This window comes from Globicephala melas, chromosome 6, assembly GCF_963455315.2.
Source record: "Globicephala melas chromosome 6, mGloMel1.2, whole genome shotgun sequence".
NCBI classification, from domain to species: domain Eukaryota; kingdom Metazoa; phylum Chordata; class Mammalia; order Artiodactyla; family Delphinidae; genus Globicephala; species Globicephala melas.
The window spans coordinates 81014461-81034201 of NC_083319.1; the positions used below are offsets into that span (position 1 = coordinate 81014461).

At 36.9% G+C, this 19741-nt stretch overlaps 1 protein-coding gene across 6 annotated transcripts in view; it reads left to right on the forward strand.

Moving 5' to 3' along the window:
• Window positions 1-19741, forward strand: part of UBAP1 (ubiquitin associated protein 1) — a 55324-nt gene that overhangs the window by 21965 nt on the left and 13618 nt on the right. For 3 of the 6 annotated variants that reach the window (XM_030832714.2, XM_030832715.3, XM_060301057.2), the window contains exons 2-3: window positions 9343-9383; window positions 16876-17000. In XM_030832714.2, the coding sequence (XP_030688574.1) occupies window positions 9350-9383; window positions 16876-17000 (159 nt within the window). In that variant the 5' untranslated portion in view covers window positions 9343-9349. The remainder of the gene's footprint in view (window positions 1-9342; window positions 9384-16875; window positions 17001-19741) is intronic. The other 3 variants (XM_070045759.1, XM_060301056.2, XM_060301055.1) reach the window with 1 other exon arrangement.

Genomic DNA, 19741 nt, shown 5'->3' on the forward strand with positions numbered 1-19741 from the left:
AGGTATTCTTAGTGGTCTAGAAACCTCCGATTTATTCTTTCTTCTGTCTCTGAGATTACAACCTTTTACTAGTTACATACTGTATTGTTTCTCTTTTTGTTTTGTTTTGTTTTAACATGAAAACATCACTTCCTTTATTTTGGGTTCCCAAAGTCAAAAATAAGATTAGAACTAATATTCAGTCTATCACAGATATTTACTATGCTCAGTGCAATAATGCACTAACAGTTAAAAAAACCCACTGCAATATTGTACATCTTTTCTGTGTTTTACATCATTTTCCCCACAGCTATTGAAAATTCAAGCGTCAGTTTGAAACACAACCTACATGACAGGCTATAAATTGTTAATAGTTCTGCTTCTTTGGAAAAGCACTATTGTGGCATTTGCTCATTTTAGCAGACAGCACAAGGGGAAAAAAATAAGAAAAAATAGTTCTCTTATCAGTGTCTGGGGTTTGTTTTCCCTCTGTTGCTCACTATATTTTTTTCCCCTTAATTACAAAGTATGTGTATGTATGTCAGTTGGTAGATTTGTTCTCAATATAGGAAAGTTGGAAAGCAAATAGCATAAAAAGAAAAAACCAAAAGCCTCACCTGTAAACCCATCACCCAGATATAACCACCATTATAAGACTATGTCTTATCCTTATTTGTTTCCATATTCACATAGATATACTGCCCTCTTTTCCAAAATGGCAAGGTGTTTAACATATGGTTGCCAACTTTTAATTTTGCCAGTAAAGACATATTTATTTATTTATTTATACAATAAATTTTTTTTTTTTTTTTTGTGGTACACTGGCCTCTCACTGTTGTGGCCTCTCCCATTGCGGAGCACAGGCTCCGGACGCGCAGGCTCAGCGGCCATGGCTCACGGCCTAGCTGCTCCGCGGCATGTGGGATCTTCCCGGACTGGGGCACGAACCCGTGTCCCCTGCATCGGCAGGCGGACTCTCAACCACTGTGCAACCAGGGAAGCCCCATAAATTTATTTATTTATTTTTGGCTGCATTGGGTCTTCGTTGCTGCGCGTGGGCTTTCTCTAGTTGCGGCGAACGGGCTTCTCATTGCAGTGGCTTCTCTTGTCGCAAAGCACGGGCTCAAGGAGCGCAGGCTTCAGTAGTTGTGGCACATGGGCTCAGTAGTTGTGGCCTGCGGGCTTATTTGCTCTGTGGAATGAGGGATCTTCCGAGACCAGGGATCAAACCCGTGTCCCCTGCATTGGCAGACAGATTCTTAACCACTGTACCACCAGGGATGTCCCTAAAGACATCTTTAAGACGTTACTGTGTAAATGATATCACTTAACCTGAATACTGAATATTTAATTTGGAAACATGAATATTTTTCCTTCATTTTATTATACCATTATAGATTTATGGTATGTTTAGAGTTGGCTGATTATTCAGTCTACTACCCTTATCTTACCCATGAAGAAACTGAGGCTCCAAAATGTCTCTTGAGACCTGAGAGAGAAGAAAGCTTTTTGTCAATGAGTATAATATAGTCTAGTATTGACATTTTCATGGCATTTACATGTGTGATTTTTTTTTTCTTTTGGCTGTGCCACATGGCTTTGACATTTTAATGGCATCTACGTGTGTGATTTTGTTTTCTTTTTCTTTGGCCATGCCACAGGGCTTGTGGGGTCTTGGCTCCCCGACCAGGGATTGAACCCGCGCCCTTGGCAGTGAAAGCTTGGAGTCCCAGCCACTGAGTCCCAACCACTGGACTATGCCAGGGAATTCCCTACACATGTGATTTTTGTCATATATATGTTGTATGGGTGTTAACTTGGTTTTCAGACTTGAAATTTGATGATTTCCAAAGCCATCTTTCTCTGTAAATTGGAGAATTTCCAGGATTAATTTGCATCTTGGGAAATTCCTGATTACAGCTCACATTGTGTGATTGGGATAGCTTACTGAGTTGTTAAATTGCTGTTTTGTATTGGGAAGATGTTTGTAGTGTGTAATTTAATGATGATACAAGAAAGGGAAGAAAGAAAATTAGAACATTAATATTAAATTGCCCTTGGGCTTTCTCTTCCCCTTACGAAGCTGCCTGGGCCTTGCTAATATGTTTTCATTCTCCTGGTCTCCTACCCTTACTTCCTTTCCCCTACCCTCCTCACCTTTCCCTTTTTTCATTCCTTACTCTATCTCTTCTGCCTCTTGCATTCTAACTCCTTCTCTCCCTGCAGTTCTATTCTTGTTACCTATTTCCCCATCTCTCTTTGTTCTTAGATGTCTTTAATCAGTGATTCAAAATTTTAAGTTATCCGGTTTTCTTCCTGTAGCATATGAACTAAAGTGGCATTGAACCAGCAAAATAAAACATTGCTTTTAATTCTTGGTTGCTTCAGGGAGTTCTACACTTTATTAGTGTAAAGTTTATGAATTAAAAATGTGTGTACGGGGCTTCCCTGGTGGTGCAGTGGTTGAGAGTTCGCCTGCCGATGCAGGGGACATGGGTTCGTGCCCCGGTCCGGGAAGATCCCACGTGCCGTGGAGCGGCTGGGCCCGTGAGCCATGGCTGATGAGCCTGCACGTCCGGAGCCTGTGCTACGCAACGGGAGAGGACACAACAGTGAGAGGTCTGCGTACCGCAAAAAAAAAAAAAAAAAAGTGTGTTATTGTTAGTAGAAGCATTTATATTTAATAGAAGCATTTATATTTATTTTAGCGGAAATTTATGATGCTTAAGATTTTTTTTCTCACGTGAGCATTTGTAATTTTACATTTGGGGCAAATACATTTTTTTCAGTCTTGTTTTGTGTACATTTGTTACTTAGGAAAAGCAACTTGTAAAAACATTTTAAAACTTATTTCCCATCACTTATATGCTTTTAATGAACACTCTTTGTGCCATCACAACCTATTTTCTGAATTTTCCATAATTTAATCATTTTCATGATTGAACATTTAGATTATAGGAAAATATTATAAAATAAGTATTTACAATTAAATAAAATATAGGAAGTTTATGTGGTAGCTCATACACACATCTCTCTCTCACACACACACACACACACACACACACACACACACACACACACACACACACACACACACACACACACACACACCACACTTACTTTTGCTCAGATGTTCCAGGAAAAAAAAGTTGACCCTAAGTAGCTATTAAAATGCTTTTTTTTTTTTTTTTGTGGTACGCGGGTCCCCCACTGTTGTGGCCTCTCCCGTTATGGAGCACAGACTCCAGACGCGCAGGCTCAGTGGCCATGGCTCACGGGCCCAGCCGCTCCGCAGCATGTGGGATCTTCCTGGACTGGGGCACGAACCCGTGTCCCCTGCATTGGCAGGCGGACTCTCAACCACTGCGCCACCAGGGAAGCCCTAAAATGCTTTTGATACTTCAGAGATAGTGAAGTGTTACTGCATAGCAGACATTAGAAAAATCTTTAAGTGACCAAATATGGATGGATTTCTCATATTCTTATGGTTTGTGGAAAATATAATAGGAGTTACATTCAGTGAACTCTTTTAATATTTAAAGAAAACCCCTAGATAATCTGCATTTTATCAGCTCTATTGAGGCATAATTTTAAAGAATTTTCACCTGTTTTTTAGTAATAAGGGGTACTGTGTTTTAATTTTCATTTATTAGTCTTTTCAACAAATTTTGCTTTGTTGCTGATAATATGCATGTTTCTTTTTTTAATTTAATTTTATTATTTATTTTTGGTTGTGTTGGGTCTTCGTTGCTGCACGTGGGCTTTCTCTAGTTGAGGTGAGCGGGGGCTACTCTTCGCTGTGGTGCACATGCTTCTCATTGTGGTGGCTTCTCTTGTTGCGGAGCATGGGCTCTAGATGCGCAGGTTTCAGTAGTTGTGGCATACGGGCTTAGTTGCTCCTCAGCATATGGGACCTTCCTGGACCAGGGATCAAACCCGCGTCCCCTGCATTGGTAGGTGGATTCTTAACCACTGCACCACCAGGGAAGTCCCAATATGCATGTTTTAATGGGGTAGGGTGTAGTTATTGATTTGCATTTCCCTGACTAGTGAAAAATGTGTTAAACATCTCATGTGCTTCTTAGTCATTTGTGTATCTTCTTTGGAGAATTGACTATTCAGATTCTTTTGCCAACTTTCTAATTGGATGTCTTTTTATTATTGAATTGTAGAGTTATTTATATATTCTAGATACAAGTCCCTCAGATAGATAATTTTCAATATTTTCTCCCTTTCTGTGGGTTTTCTTTGGTTGAGGCGTTTTTAAAAAAGCCATTAAAAATTCATTTAAATTTGATTGATATATATACACTAATATGTATAAAATGAATAATAAGAACCTGCTATATAAAAAAACAAAATAAAATTCAAAACGCTTCGAGGGAAAAAAATTCATTTAAATTTGGTGGAACTTCTTTAAAACATTCCTGATGTTAGCTTGTTCACAGAATTATTTATTAAATCAGAGTTCCCCCCTCCAAAAAGAAATCAGAGCCTCTCCCAAGCCATTTACCTCTCAAAAACAGCTGCTGCTTCAAACAGCTGATATCCCACAATATCAATAAATATTAGGAACACAGAGATGAAAACACTGATTTCCTGCACCTGTCTGTGAGCATATTCCCAGGTCTCATTGCTGGATGCTTAGATTCTGCTGCTTTCAACAGAGATTTAGAAAAAATACATTTCTGGTCTGTACCTCTGTGGGAAGATTGAGGCTGCCAAGAATCTTGCTTCTGGGTTTAAAAGTTTCCCTGTATTATTGTGGTTTATGTACATTATGATGACTCTGAAGCCTGTAAGAGTCTATGAAATGTCTTCTATACATAGAAGAAAGTTAAATCATTTTCAGTGTGGTTTGTTGGTTCTTTGAAAATTGATGATCCATATACTTTAAAATTTTAGCTCTCCATTAACTAGTAGAATATCAACCAGAATGTTTCATGCCAACATCATGCTGGAAAACTTTTAAAGTAAAGCGTTGAAGAAATTATAAAATTAATATTTGTTTGCCATACAGTGTTCAGAAACTGTAGAAAAATTTTATGAATTATTCCTAGTGCTACCACTTAGAGGTAGCCACTTTAAATATGTTTAATGTATTTCCTTCCGATGTTTTTCTTTTCACAAATTAAAAAACGTCGTTTCTTTTAAAATCTGTGAATACTTACTTTTTCCATAATACTTTTTTTCCTTAAAGGGGTTGAGCACAACCTTTGTCTTCTACTCAGTGTTGTGGTGAAGTCCATAGCAGTTAACTAACCAGTAACTTTCTGTGACTAATGGAAATGGCACAGTAATTGTTCGCTGTTGACACTTAAAACTATACTTGAATGACATTTGCTGGCTATTAGGCCTTAATATGGGGTCACCTACACTACCTACAATGTGGCATCACTGGACGTCAGGACAAATATATGCTCTTGCTACTGTTATAGTATGACTTTCTAACCAATGTAGGACAGATAAGTTGGGATGTGAAATAAGCTACGGAAATGCCTCTGTGAAGTGGCCTTGGCAAAGTTAGAATCAAGAATGGGCTATTGGAAGTGGTTTGTTTTGTTTGTTTGGTAGCTGCTTCCCCCCCCCCCACTAAAGAGAGTTAATTTATTATCCTTCAGATTGTAAAAATTAATGAATAAATTTCTCTTTTACCAATGACTGAAATTGTTACTTATTTCACTCATAATAGCCATTATGAAAGTGAAAAAATATCACTCATCTTTCCTTTCCCTTCCTCTGTACCTAAATAATCATTCTTTAGTTTGCATACCTTATCAAATTCAGAGCTACTTTTTTTTTTTGGTAACAGCTTTATTGATATAATTCATATCTCATACAATTCAACCATTTAAGAATACAATTCAACAGTGTTTAGTATATTCACAGTTTTGGGACTATCACCACAGTCAGTTTTAGAACATTTTCATCACCCCATAGAGAAATTTGGTTCCTGCTAGCCATGATGACTGCATTGTAAAAATGGTTTTAGCCTTGCTCTTTGCGAAGTTTAAAAGGTATTTTACCAGTTAAAGACATAATGTTAAAATAATGTTAATTGAATTTGTAATTTTCAACTTGTGTTTCATTCTTTCTTTCTAAAGGAGCCTAAGCTAAGAGAGAGATAAACTGATTTACTTGCACTTAAAATTTTTTTTTTTGCTTTTAAATTGGGAAGAAATCCATTGTTAGAAACCATACTTCACTGTAGAAAACCCTTGTCATCAGGCAGAAAGCATACTAATAGAATTTGGTACAGCCATATAATATGTTATTTTGAATTTTGGCATTTTAAAAATGAGACTTTATTCTACTCCTAGTGGAGTAGCTTAAAATATTATTAGTGTTATTCAGTGATTCTATTTTATCTAATTTCAATGTGATGGGTATATATATATATACACTTTTTAAAAATTTGAAGGTATAATTTACACAAAGTAAAATTTACCCTGTTTTCAGTTCTGTGATTTGTGACAAATGCATATAGTCCTGTAACCATTAGTGCAATCAAATATAGAAGTTTCAATAACTTCAAAAAATTCCCACATTCCCTTTTATATAGTCAGTTCCTTCCCCCACTATTAGTGTCCAGTGGCTAGATTACTTTTTTGTTCTTGTAGTTTTGCCTATTCTGGAATATTGTAAATGGAATCCTATTCCATACATATATGTATGTAACCTTTTGAGTTTGGCTTCTTTCACTTACCATAATGCATTTGAGATTCATCCAAGTTGTTGTAGTGTATTAGCATATCACATACAGTCCACCCATTTAAAGTGTACAATCCAGTGGCTTTTAGTATATTCACAGAGTTGTGCAGTCATCACCATAATCACATTTAGAATATTTTCATCACCCCCAAAAGAAACCCTGTAGTTCTTAGCCATAATTTCCCCATCCCCCTGAGTTAATTTTTATATACGGTGCAAGGTGTGGATTGAGGTTTATTTTTTGCATACAAATGTCTGGCATCATTTGTTGAGAAGACTATCCTTTCCCCTTTGAATTGCCTTGCACCTTTGTTGAAAATCAGTTAACTATATGCATATGGGTATATTTCTTTTTTTTTTCACTGTCATTTTAATTTCATTTTGAACAAAAAATCTACTTGTTGCATACTTCACAGCACGCAGCTCTTCTGATCTACACATATCTGGGTCAGTTTGAATTCTTTTCTCAGTGAAGTACAGCCTAAAGTACTTGCGTGGTTGGTCGTTATGGTACATCTTCGGGACATTTTTTTCATATGGGTCTATCTGTACTCTGTTCTGTTGGTCTGTGTGATATATTTATGCCATTTCCATACTGTCTTAATTACTCTAATAGTAAGTCTTGAAGTTAGGTGGTAAGTTCTCCAGCTTTGTTCTTTTTCAAAATTGTTTTGGCTATTGTTTCCTTTGCCTTTACATGTAAATTTTAAAATCAACTTGTCAGTTTCTTAAAATCCTGTACAGATTTAATTATTTTGAATACTTTTCACATGATAGGTGCAATATACTCGCCTTCTTTAAAAAAAACTTACAGTAGAACATACAGGCATACCTCAGATATTGTGGGTTCAGTTCCAGACCACTGAAGTAAAACGAATATCACAATAAAGCAAGTCATGCAAGGTTTTTTGGTTGCCCAGTGCATGTAGAAGTTATGTTCTGGTGAGGGGACTAAGATCCCATATGCTGGGGGGGGGGGGTGGGCAACTAAGCCCGAGGGCCACAACTACCGAGCACGTGGGCCACAGCTAGAGAGCTTTGTGCTGCAACTACAGAGCCCACGAGCCACAACTAGAGAGAAGCCTGCGTGCCACAATGAATTTCCCACGTGCTGCAACTAAGACCTGATGCAGCCAAAAAAAAAAAAAAAAAAAAGGTTATTGCTAAAAAATGTCATAACAATTATAATAGTAACATCGAAGGTCATTGATCACCATGACAAATACAATTATAATGAAAAAGTTTGAAATATGGTGAGAATTACCTAAATGTGACACAGACACGAGGTGAGCAAATAAATGCTCTTGGAAAGATGGCGCCTTAGGCCTCAGACTTGCTGAATGCAAGGTTGAGCATACCTTCAATTTGCGCAGTAAAGTGAAGTGCAATAAAATGAGGTATGCCTGTAGATCATTTTAAGTATGATGCCTTGCATTGTACTGTAGGTAATACAGACTAGTAGAAATCATACCATATATTCATTATATGCTTATGTCTCAGGCAAGTTAAAGGTCTAAACATCATATCAAGGGAAATAAACTTTTAGGTTGAAGGTCTCAGATTGTCTTTGCAAGAAAAGGACTTTGTACTGCTCAAAGTGCAAAGATAATACTAAGCTAGATGTGTGGTTTTATGGGTTTTTCTTCCTTCCTGTTTTGGATTTTTTTTTTTTTTGGCCACACCACACGGCTTGTGGGATCTCAGTTCCCCGACCAGGAATTAAACCCAGCCTGGCAGTGAAAGCTCTGAGTCCTAACCACTGGATTGCCAGGGAATTCCCCTTTTTTGAAATTGTATACAAAATTAAAACAGTACAGAAGGTTGTATGTCATTGATTCCCTAATTCAGAAATGTCAGTCTTACAGTTACATTTGTCAGTAAAAGGTCTATATTTACATACTGAATAAAATGGGATATGTAAAAAATCTTGACAGAACTACAAATATTAACATTCGTAGATTATATCAGGAAGATAAATGTTTAGTAATTTTTTTTTGACAGTTTGTGTATAAATTGGTCAATGGCCAGTTTGCTGTTCTAATGTTTTTATTTTCCAGAACATGCAGATTCAGAAATGTTTTTTTCTGGAAAAGTGGTTTCTCCCCCTTTCTGCTTTCTTTTTTGAGACTTTGGGACTGAGAAGTTTGAGAGTTATGTCAGTCCTGAAACCTTTTAGTCTTCTGGTTTCTTTTTGTAGTCTGAATTTTCTTTTTTTAAGCTATTTATTGATTGATTGGCTGCGTTGGGTCTTTGTTGCTGCCTGCGGCTTTCTCTAGTTGCGGCAGGCGGAAACTACCCTTTGTTGCAGTGCATGGGCTTCTCATTGCAGTGGCTTCTCTTGTTGAGGAGCATGGGCTCTAGGCACGAGGGCTTCAGTAGTTGCGGTGTGTGGGCTCAGTAGTTGTGCCGCATGAGCTCAATAGTTGTGACTTGTGGGCTCTAGAGCGCAGGCTCAGTAGTTGTGGCGCACGGGCTTAGTTGCTCCGCAGCATGTGGGATCTTACGGGACCAGGGGTCGAACCCGCGTCCTCTGCATCGGCAGGCGGGTTCTTAACTGCTGCGCAACCTGGGAAATCCTCAATTTTCTTATAATGGTTTGTTTGTATCCCCTCAAGGCATAATGCGCCTAAGAAATATTTCTTTGTTTTTCAGGTTCTAAATGGCTTCTAAGAAGTTGGGTGCAGATTTTCATGGTAAGTGGACTGTTAGATATCATGGTTTAAGTTTTGATCTGATCAGAGAATTTGAAATCACATTAAGTAAGTGTCCCTTTTTGTTTATTTAAATGAGCGGCTTGAGGAAAATAAAGTTGTACAACAATGTAACATTCATTCCATAGGACTTCACATAACTTTAATGTGAAGTTCAAATGGATAAACTTTAGAGTATCTCTGTATTTATTGTACTTGAAACTGCTGGAGGTGGATAGGGAGTCTGCCTATTTTTGTTGTTTTTCAGCAGTATTTTGAAGTAGTTACCATTCCTTCTCCATCAGGAGAAGGTCCATCTCTTCTCCATCAGGTGTGAAAAATCCATCTCTTCTCCATCAGATGTGAAAAATTCTAAGCCTTTAGTTAACGTTTTATGATGTTTTGGTTTAGGTTTCTCCTCCCATAAAAAGAAATGATTTACTACAAATAAGACATGATTAGCAGATCAATATATTCCAGAAGTATCAGTAGTAGTAATTACAATTTTGCGTTTGTAACTAATAGTTTATCATCTTTTTCTAAGATATGGCCTTCCAAAATGGAGTACATTAATAAACTTTTATTATTTGCATTTGATAGGAATGGAGGTGCCTAAGAAGTTAAAATTAGACCCTCTTTTTGTACAAAGATAAGAATTAAACATCAGAAATATCCAGACAACACAATAATTTTAAAAGGGGTTTTAAAACTAATGTTCCATTTAAAAAATCGTGTCATTGTAAGAATGATTTGTTAGACTGTTTGGCAACATGTATCGTTATACTCTTCTGATCTACAAATGGTTACTTGATAATATCACTTTTCTGAGTCAGGGTGGTGCAGCAGTTCCTTGGTTTTTAACTTGCTTGTATATTTTTATACAACAGCTTTAATATTTTGAACTGCCACTGTGCATATACTTACATACATTGCTTGCGTATGTTTTGTTAAATTCTTTTGGAATTAAGTCATTCAGACTCTGGAATTTGCATTCTGTATAACCTGTCAGGCATCAGATCTTCAGGTAAGGTATCTCCTGTTGTTTAAGGATTATTACAGGGCTCTTTCAAAGTCTTCAAATGATATAGAGAGGCAGATCTGTAGTTGCCTCTGATCACTTTCTCAAGGGAAAAGAGAGGACAGAGCCAAGGAGAGAGGAAAGACCTAGGGAGAGAAAAGAGCAAAAATGAAAAACTTAAATTTATAATCTTATTTCAAAAGATATGTTTTCTATCTTGAATCTTTAGAAACTCCTTTTTGATTGGAGTGAAAATAAGTTGGACCCCAGTTTGTATGTTCCAGCTCAACAATCCAGAGAGAAGATTATAATTCTGAAGTTACCTGATCAATGATGACTTATTTTTTTAGGCCTTCCTCCATCTCTTTACATTCCTAACCAAAATTTTATTGTTTAAATGAAATGCTCTACCTGAGTAAAATTTGAGAAGGATTTTCTCTTTCTCTCTTTGGCTGCTTCTGCTTTAATTTGCTAAGCTCCTACTTGAATTTCAGTGGCTTTAGTTGGGCTGTTAGAATAACGAATCTTATTTTTAGATATCATGTAGTTTAAGGAATAGAAATTAAAGGGAATAGGTGGAGAATATTTAATAGGCAATCTTGTAGGCATCTGCATGCAGGAAATCAAATTCAGACTGGCCTTACAAGGCTGAAGTTAGAAAGCCAGGAAACTGAGGCTACTACTCCCTCCATCTTTCACTGCTTTTCTCTGCAGATGTGCTCCATTTTTATTCTTCTGTTTATAGACTTGCTTTTTTGGCCTACTTGTGTAGAGTGCACAGGTCTAAAAATGGCCACCCCAGTTATGGTGCTTCTTGCTTGATCATATAGTGGCTAGCATCATATAGCTGAAGTTTTTGTATCTTTTGGTCAAGGGCGTATCTGACGGGAACATTTTAGTTTATGAGCCTCTGGGTTGGTTCCCCCTAAGTTAGGTATTATCTGACTCGGGGTTAGAGAGAGAGAGAGAGAGAGAGAGTGTGTAATTCTAGGGCACTTGGGGTGTGGACAAGGAGGTGACAACTGCTCTCATGACTGGATATGAAAATGCTTTTTATTCTGTTTAAATACTTGGGCTGACTATATCTTATGCTGTGCTGTCTTAGCACTAGTATTTGATTTTTCTTCAAGTTCATTCTTTTCAACTGAGGTTGAACTTCTTCCACTGTCATTAATAACCACATACCCCTAAATAATAGAATAAGAAATACAAACAGTTACTTTTCAAAGGCCTTTAAAAATATTGTCCTTATATCATGCAAATTGCAAACCTTTGGCTTAGTTTAAAGCACGCCTTTCCTACTGTCAATTCTCTTTAATTTTTGACTCATTTTCCACTTGTTTAATCTAAGAAAAAAGTTATTTTCCAGAAGTGACTTTTAAAGGATTTTTTAAAATGTTTCAGCAAACAGATAAGTTACTCTTTTAATATCTGGAAAAATGCCCTGATATTCTAATTTGGGAAAAAAATAAGTCTCTGTAATTGGACTTAATAAAACTAAACTCCCTCCTTTGAAATGCCAAGCTGTCATATTTATGACCATTTAGCTAACTTCTGGAAAGGTTTATTTTTCTCTTGGTTTAATTTCTACTAAGATATTGGAATACTTTTTCTATTGAGTGATAGAAAAAGGTGTTTTATTTTAGATTGTTTTCTTATTTTTATTATTGTTTTTTAATTTTTTGTTCACACTGTGCGGCATATGGGATCTTAGTTCCCCGACCAGGGATCGAACCCGTGCCCCCTGCAGTGGAAGTGCGGAGTCTTAACCACTGTACTGCTGGGGAAATCCCAATCTGTTATTGCTTTTTAAGTACAGAGTAATGTAGAGCAGTCAGCCATCATTTAATCATTGTTCTCCTGTATGTCATATGCTGCCCATCCCCCTTCTTTTAAGACTTTCTTTTGTTTGCAACATTTTAACTATGATGTACCTTGGTTTGATTTTCTATGTATTTATCCTGCTTGGAGTTAGCTAAACTTCTTGGATCTGTTAGTTGATGTCTTTTAGTACTTTTGAAAATTTGCAGCCATAATCTCTTCTCACATTTCTTTTGCTCCATGTCTCTCTCTTATCCTTTTGAGACTCTAATCACATATGCATAGGCTGTTTGATATTGTCCCAGAGATCTCTTAAGGCTCTGTTCCATTTTTTTTTTCTTTTTTTCTCTTTGTGTTTCAATTCTTTTAATTTCTTTTGACTTAATTTCAAGTTCTTTGATTCTTTCATCTTATGAGTATTGTCTTCTGATTAGCATAGCCTGGCTTATGAACTATCAAAATTTTTTTTCTATGATACTTAAGTTTTCATTTTTAGCGTTTCCATTTGTCTCTTTCTATTTCCATCTCTCTGTTGAAATTCCCTACCTGCTCACACATGTTCACCTATTCTATTAGATCCTTTAACATATTTATTATAGTTATTTTAAAGTTCTCTGATAATTCCAGTATCTTGGCTACCCCTGAATTTGGGTCTGATGACTGTTTCTTCTCTTGATGATAGATCACATTTTCTTCCTTTTTTGTGTGTCTTTTTTAAAATTTAATGCCAGATACTGCATATTAAAAAGCTGTTTTTGTAGGTTATCTTGTTTTTTGTTAGGACATGAGTAACATTTTCTTTTGACTTCACATCCTGTATTGATATCTGTATAATTGTGTGTGTGTGTGTGTGTGTGTGTATGCGTGTGTCTCGCTCTATTTATCTATTGATGTAATTTTGCAAGTGTTACCTGACTTACAGCTTTAAGGTAATGATAGTCATGGGATTGCAATTTTCAGTTAATTTTGAGTTTGATCTGTTTTATTCTTCTTTTTCAAAAACCTCAATTTGAACGCACAGTAAAATCTGAATTAAGCATAATCCAGTTGCTACCCTCTATTAGGAATTTCTCTCCCCACATGGAATTACCTTTTTTCAGAAAAACAGGCAGGTCACAAGATCATAAACATTATCAGCAATTTAGAAAGAAAGGAAACAGAATGAAACCTTCCCAGAATTTATCCTGAGTCATTACACGTTCAGCCCAGTTCCTTCCACCATAGCATAATGGCGAGCAGTGTGCAGAACCTGACTTCAAGGAACTGCCACAGCCATCAGAGATGTACTTTCTTTTTTCTAAATGGAACTGAGGAAAATGGGCTCAGACATCTTAGAAAGATTTTCAGTAATAAAGACTGAAACTAAAAGGTACTTGGGGGTGAGCCAGAAGATTGTTAACCACAGTGCTTAATTCTCTGGGCCATGTGGTTGAGTTTTTATTGAATCTATTTAAAAAATAAAATGTATTGAGAAATAAGAGAAATTGATGTCTTTAAATAGATATTCTGATATATTGGATTAAAATGAATAGTTCCTAAGGCATAGTTGGTTATATTTGCAAAAATGTTCTTTTTAATCCTCACAGCAACATCATTCATTGTACTTATGGTAGTCTCTGGCCATCATTCAAAAAGTTGCTTTTCTTGTTACCGCCTCTTAATGCCTTTTGCCCTTTAGCCCTACCCCCTCCTCCCAATAATCACAAAACTGTTTACTCATTCCCGGTTAACAGAGCTTAAAGGGGGGAGGGGGAAGGTTAGAAGATGTGCTAAGTCACCTTGGCATTGGCTTTGTTAGTGAAATGAAACTGCTTTTTAAAGCAATTACCTGTAATTGGTGCTAATGAAGGGAAACAGCAGTTGTTTCAAGGTGTTCTACTTGATCTGGTCTGTCTCTAAGCCAGGGCCTAGTTCCATTTATAGAATATAAATTGTCAGTGTATACAACACTGTCATAGTTTCCTAACTGAAAGGGTAGGCAAGGAAACTGAACACCCTTCTTGAAAGATATTATCATTTGGCTCAGATATCTCAAGTATAGTACTTTTTAACAGATGGTTTTCTCCCCTCAACTCCCCATTACCAATCTATAATAGAAGTATTCAATTAAGAAAATTTTGTTAGTATTAATGTGGATAGGTTTTCTTAGATTTGTATATCATATATGCATATAAGTATTATTATAGATAGGATTTTTCTAATATGTGTGCGTTATATAATGAACCTACTTTGAATGTATACTTAAAATTTTCTTAAACAAAAGACTTAATTTTGTGATTATTAACTTGACTGTAAATCTTTCCAATGCTTCCTAGAAAATGCTAGTTCCAGCTTTGTTTCCAGTTAATCAGGGCACTAGCCAAAGTTAGACTCTAACTTTCAGTAACTTTTGAGCACCTGTTTCCATGGAAGACGGATAAAAGTTCTCTACAATTAAAAAGAGCGTTGCTTTTGATCTCTATAATATAAAGCATTTTATAAGTGGCAGAAGGTTTTAGTGTTATAACCAGAGTTTTGTTGGCAAGCTGTGATGGTACCTGATACTTTTTTTTGGTACCTCTGGTACATTTTTGTGACTTTCTGCAGAACCTTAGAAATGTGCTTACATCTTGCATGAGTACTCTGTTAAAACATTTTCAGGACTAGCTTTGCCATTTTAGGTAAATCATTTTGAATTTTAATAAATACTAATTGAGTGTGAGTTAGTGTGAGAGTTAAATACAAGAGAAGTGTAAGACTATGTCTTCTTTATTTATTCTCATTGAGCACATCTCATCTGCTGGATGTTATGCTGAGCTTGGGGGGGTATGGATAGGAATTTGATCAAATCCTTGATCAAAGTCTCTGGTGCAGGGTGGGGAGTAGTATAAGGAAACAAACTATTAACAATACAGAATGGTAAGACCTATTCTGAGATTGAGAAGGGAGTTGTTCTTAAGCTCATTCTTAAAGGGCAAGACATAATTAATCAAGTAAATAAGGGTGGGAATGTGACAGGCATTGCCAGCTGAGAGAACACTTACAAAGGTATGACCAACTTGGAAACTTTGCTAGAGTGTTAACAGTTATGGTTATGCCTCAGAAAAATTATTAAATTGAACACAGTTGTAGATTTAATTTGCTAGCTGAGTGAGAGATAGTTAAAATGTTTTAATTCTAGCTAGAAGTTATATGGGAAAGAGGTAGACGCCCTCCCCCAGGAGTGGGAGAGGGGGCCTATTCTTCTTTCTTTTGGAGGATTTCAGGTATATCAGAGCAATATCTACCTTGGGAAATGGGAATGATGACAAGATTACAAGTATATCCTGACCTTGCTTGATAAGTCTTGAAATCTACAGAGTTCTTAAAAGGAAGAGAAATCTCTTTATGGAAGAGGTGTAATTGTCTTATTCTGGACATGAGCACTCAAGAAAATATACTAGTGTGAGACCCAGAAGTAAGCCTTATTTTACTAGCTGCTAATACTCAAAAAGCAAAATTTATTTTATGAACTATGTTTCATTCTCCCTGATGCTTCTGCCAGTTAAGTTAGCCCCGAACCTGGTCCAGAAAAGAAATCATGACCTGATTTGGAGTGTATACCTAGTGAGAGTCACATACAAGAACCACTCTCATTTTTGTCTGACCCTATAAATCGATGATAATGTCCCGATCTTTCTGTATTATGCATCTGTGATGGGCAGAGAACATTTAGGGAGTTAAAGCAGTTCAGTTGTGTATGGTTTGTGTCTCCTGATAATCCTGGTCTGATTCCCATGGTCTTGTCTGGTTTTCCTTTTTTCCATAAGTGCTGTACTTCTTAAATATTTCCATATCTCTAGAATGTAGCTTAAAAAAAAAATCTAGAGTAGTTCTTTGTGTTAATTAAAAAATGATTCTTACTAAAGAAATCCTAATCAAGGAGGTTCTTTTGTGAAGATTCTATCATCAATATTTAATAAGTGCCTAATATGTACCAGGAAGTGCTGAGGTTTTGAGACTACATCAGTGAATAAAACAGACTTAAATACTTACCTGCAGGGAGCTTATATTCCACTGGGCAAGACAGACAATAAATATAATTAAAAGGCAAATTACATATATGTTAGAAGGTAATAAGTGCTATGGAGAAAAGATAGATGATAATGTGGGATTACTGCGGTGAGGGTGTAGTAGTAATTTTAAATAGGGTGGTCAGGGTAAGCCTCACTTAGAAAGTGCCATTTGAGCAAAGACTTGAAGGAGGTGAAGGAGTAAGCCATGTGAATATCTGAGGGAAGAACATTCCAGTTAGAGGAAGCAGCCAGTGCAGAATTTTTGAAGTAGTTTTGACCATGTCATAGTTGAGGAACAGAGGATCACTGTGACTTAGTTCAGTGAGCCAGGAATTGAGGGCAAGAGAGGTAATGGGCGTTGGGGAGGACTTTTAGGCTACTATGAGTACTTTGGCTTTTATGCTAAGTATAAGTGAATATAAACCCTAATAAGATCAAGTAACCTCAAATAGGAGTCCTTATTAGAGATCTAGGGTCAGGAGAAGGTAAGCAGTCAGAGAAGGAACTCTGTAACTTCTAGTCTTAGGATAGCATAAATTAATGTTGTATCCTAGATGTAAGATTATACCAAAACAAATAATAAGTTCTTTGCTGATATTTTGTACTTTATTTTTGATTGTAGGGACTTTCAGTTACCTTGATGATGTCCCATTTAAGATAGGAGACAAATTCAAAACACCAGCTAAAGTTGGTCTACCTATTGGCTTCTCCTTGCCTGATTGTTTGCAGGTTGTCAGAGAAGTACAGGTAAGTGGTAATTTTTAGTTAAAGTTTAGTACATTTAACATTTTAAGGAGTAAGAATTTGCTGTATAGTGAAATAGAAAAAAAATTTCTCCTGTCTCTTATTTGTGTTTCTGATAGCTCCTGTTATCGCTTGGCTCACACTGTCTCACTCACTCACACACAGGCGTGCGTACACACACACGCACATTTATATATGTTTATATATCTGTTACAGATTTTGTGTAATCTGATTGTATGTTCCTGGGATTCTGTGCCTTGTCCAAAACAAATCCCCATTGCTCATCTGACGCGCTTCTTCCCCTCTTTCCTTCTCTCTATTAATGTCCTCATTACCTTCTTGGTCACTCAAGTTATGTAGTATTTTCTCTCTGCTGTGTCTTCCCTTTGCCATTCAGTTATTCCTTACCTTATTTTTTCACCTGGGCTATTTCAGTAGCCTCTTTAATGGGCTCCTCTGCTTACAGCATTTTCCTTCTATTTTTCATATTGTTTCTAGAATAATATTCCTGAATTTAAAAACTTACAGTGATTCACCAACCTTACTGAATCAAGTCTAGACATAAGGTTATGGTCAAGTACCTTAGCTCATCATCTCCTCTATATTCCCTCCAAACCAGGATACTGTAGCAATTTGTTGAATGTACTGTGTGTATTACCTGTCTTTACCATGCTTTTCTCATGAGTTGTTATCCCCACTTGAAATATTATTCTCTTTCTCACCATACTAAAAGCTGTCTGCTTGTTAAAAATTTATCTATTCTAGACTGTGCTTAAATGCCATCTCCTCAGTAGCTTCTTTTTCAGCCCTTACATTTTTAAAGCTCAGTTATTTATAAATGTATAAAATTACATCTTGAAAGCAGCAAATAGCGCCATGTTACGTGACTTCCTACACACTTATTGACTGCCTGCTTTTGAGTGACGCTCTGCTAGGGTTGAGGATAAAGATAAATGCCTTAACCACTTTCCTCAAGGAGCTTACAGTTTAGAGAAGGAGTTACATGGAAAAACAGAAAGGTACGCTACTCACCCAAACACTTCTTCCTGTGACTCTAGATTTTTTAAAATACAACTTCCTGGCAAAGAAGGGGGATTTACTAAGGAATTACCATGTTACTCTAAAATGTATTCTTTGAAAAAAAAAAATTGGGAATTCCCTGGTAGTCCAGTGGAAAGGATGCCGTGTTTTCACTGCCAAGGGCCCGGGTTCAATCCCTGGTTGGGGAACTAAGATCCCACAAGCCAGGCAGTGTGGCCAAAAAAAATAATAATAATGAAAATAAATAAAATAAAATGTATTCTTTGTTTTACCTTCCAGTCTTTTTTAGGAAATAATCGTAGTGGGAGAACTTCAGTTATATTTTTTAAATAAAAGTTTTATTGATATAATTCACATACCACAAAATTTTCCCTTTTAAGGTATGCAAATAAATTTGTTTTTAGTATATTCACAGTTGCATAACTATCATTACCATCTCATTCCAGAATATTTTCATCACCCTGAAAAGAGACCCAGTGTCCATTAGCAGTCACTCCCTATTTTCCCCTTCCCCCAGCCCCTGGCAACCACTAAATCTACTTTCTGTCTCTCTGCATTTGCCTATTCTGGAATATCATATAAGTGGAATAATACAATATTTAGTCTTTTATATATAACTATTCATAAATATATATGTGACTGGTTTATTTTACTTCAGTGTTTTCAAGTTTTATCTATATTGTATGAATGAAGTATTAGTACTTCATTCATTATTATGGATGAATAATTCCATTGTATTGATATATACCACAGTTTGTATATCCATTCATCAGTTGATAGACTTTTTTTTTTTTTTTTGGCTGTGTGGCTTACGGCATCTTAGTTCCCGACCAGGGATCGAACCCACGCCCCCTACAGTGGAAGCGTGGAGTCTTAAAACCACTGGACCACCAGGGAAGTCCCCAATTGATAGACATTTTTGATGGTTTCCAATTTTTTGGCTTTTAGGAATAATGCTGCTGTGAACTTTTTTTTTTGGCTGCATTGGGTCTTCATTGCTGCGTGTGGGCTTTCTCTAGTTGTGGCAAGCCAGAGCTACTCCTCCTTGTGGTGCATGGGCTTCTCATTGCGGTGGCTTCTCTTGTTGCAGAGCATGGGCTCTAGGCGAGTGGGCTTCCGTAGTTGCAGCACGTGGGCTCAGTAGTTGTGGCGAGCGGGCTTATTTGCTCCGCGGCATGTGGGATCTTCCCTGACCAGGGATCGAACCCATGTCCCCTGCATTGGCGGGCAGATTCTTAACCACTGCGCCACCAGGGAAATCTGTGTTGTGAACATTTGTCTACAGGTTTTTGTGCAGACATATGCTTTCAGCTTTCTTGGGTATATACATAGGAGTGGAATTGCTGGGTCATATATTAACTATGTTTAACCTTTTGAGGAATTGCCAGACTAATTTCCAAAGTGGCTGCACCATTTTACAATCCTACCTACACTGCGTGAAGTTTCCAGTTCCTCTACATCCTTGCCAACTTTTGTTATCATCTGTCTTTTTAGTTATTTATGTACATCCTAATGGGTGTGCAGTGGTCTTACGGTTTTTGTTTTTGGTTTTTTGGCCGTGTGGCATTTGGGATCCTAGTTGCCAGACCAGGGTTTGAACCCACGCCCCCTGCAGTGGAAGCATGGCATCTTAACCACTGGACGGCCAGGGAATTACCCCTCTTTTGGTGGTTTTGATGTACATTTCTCTAGCTACTAATAAT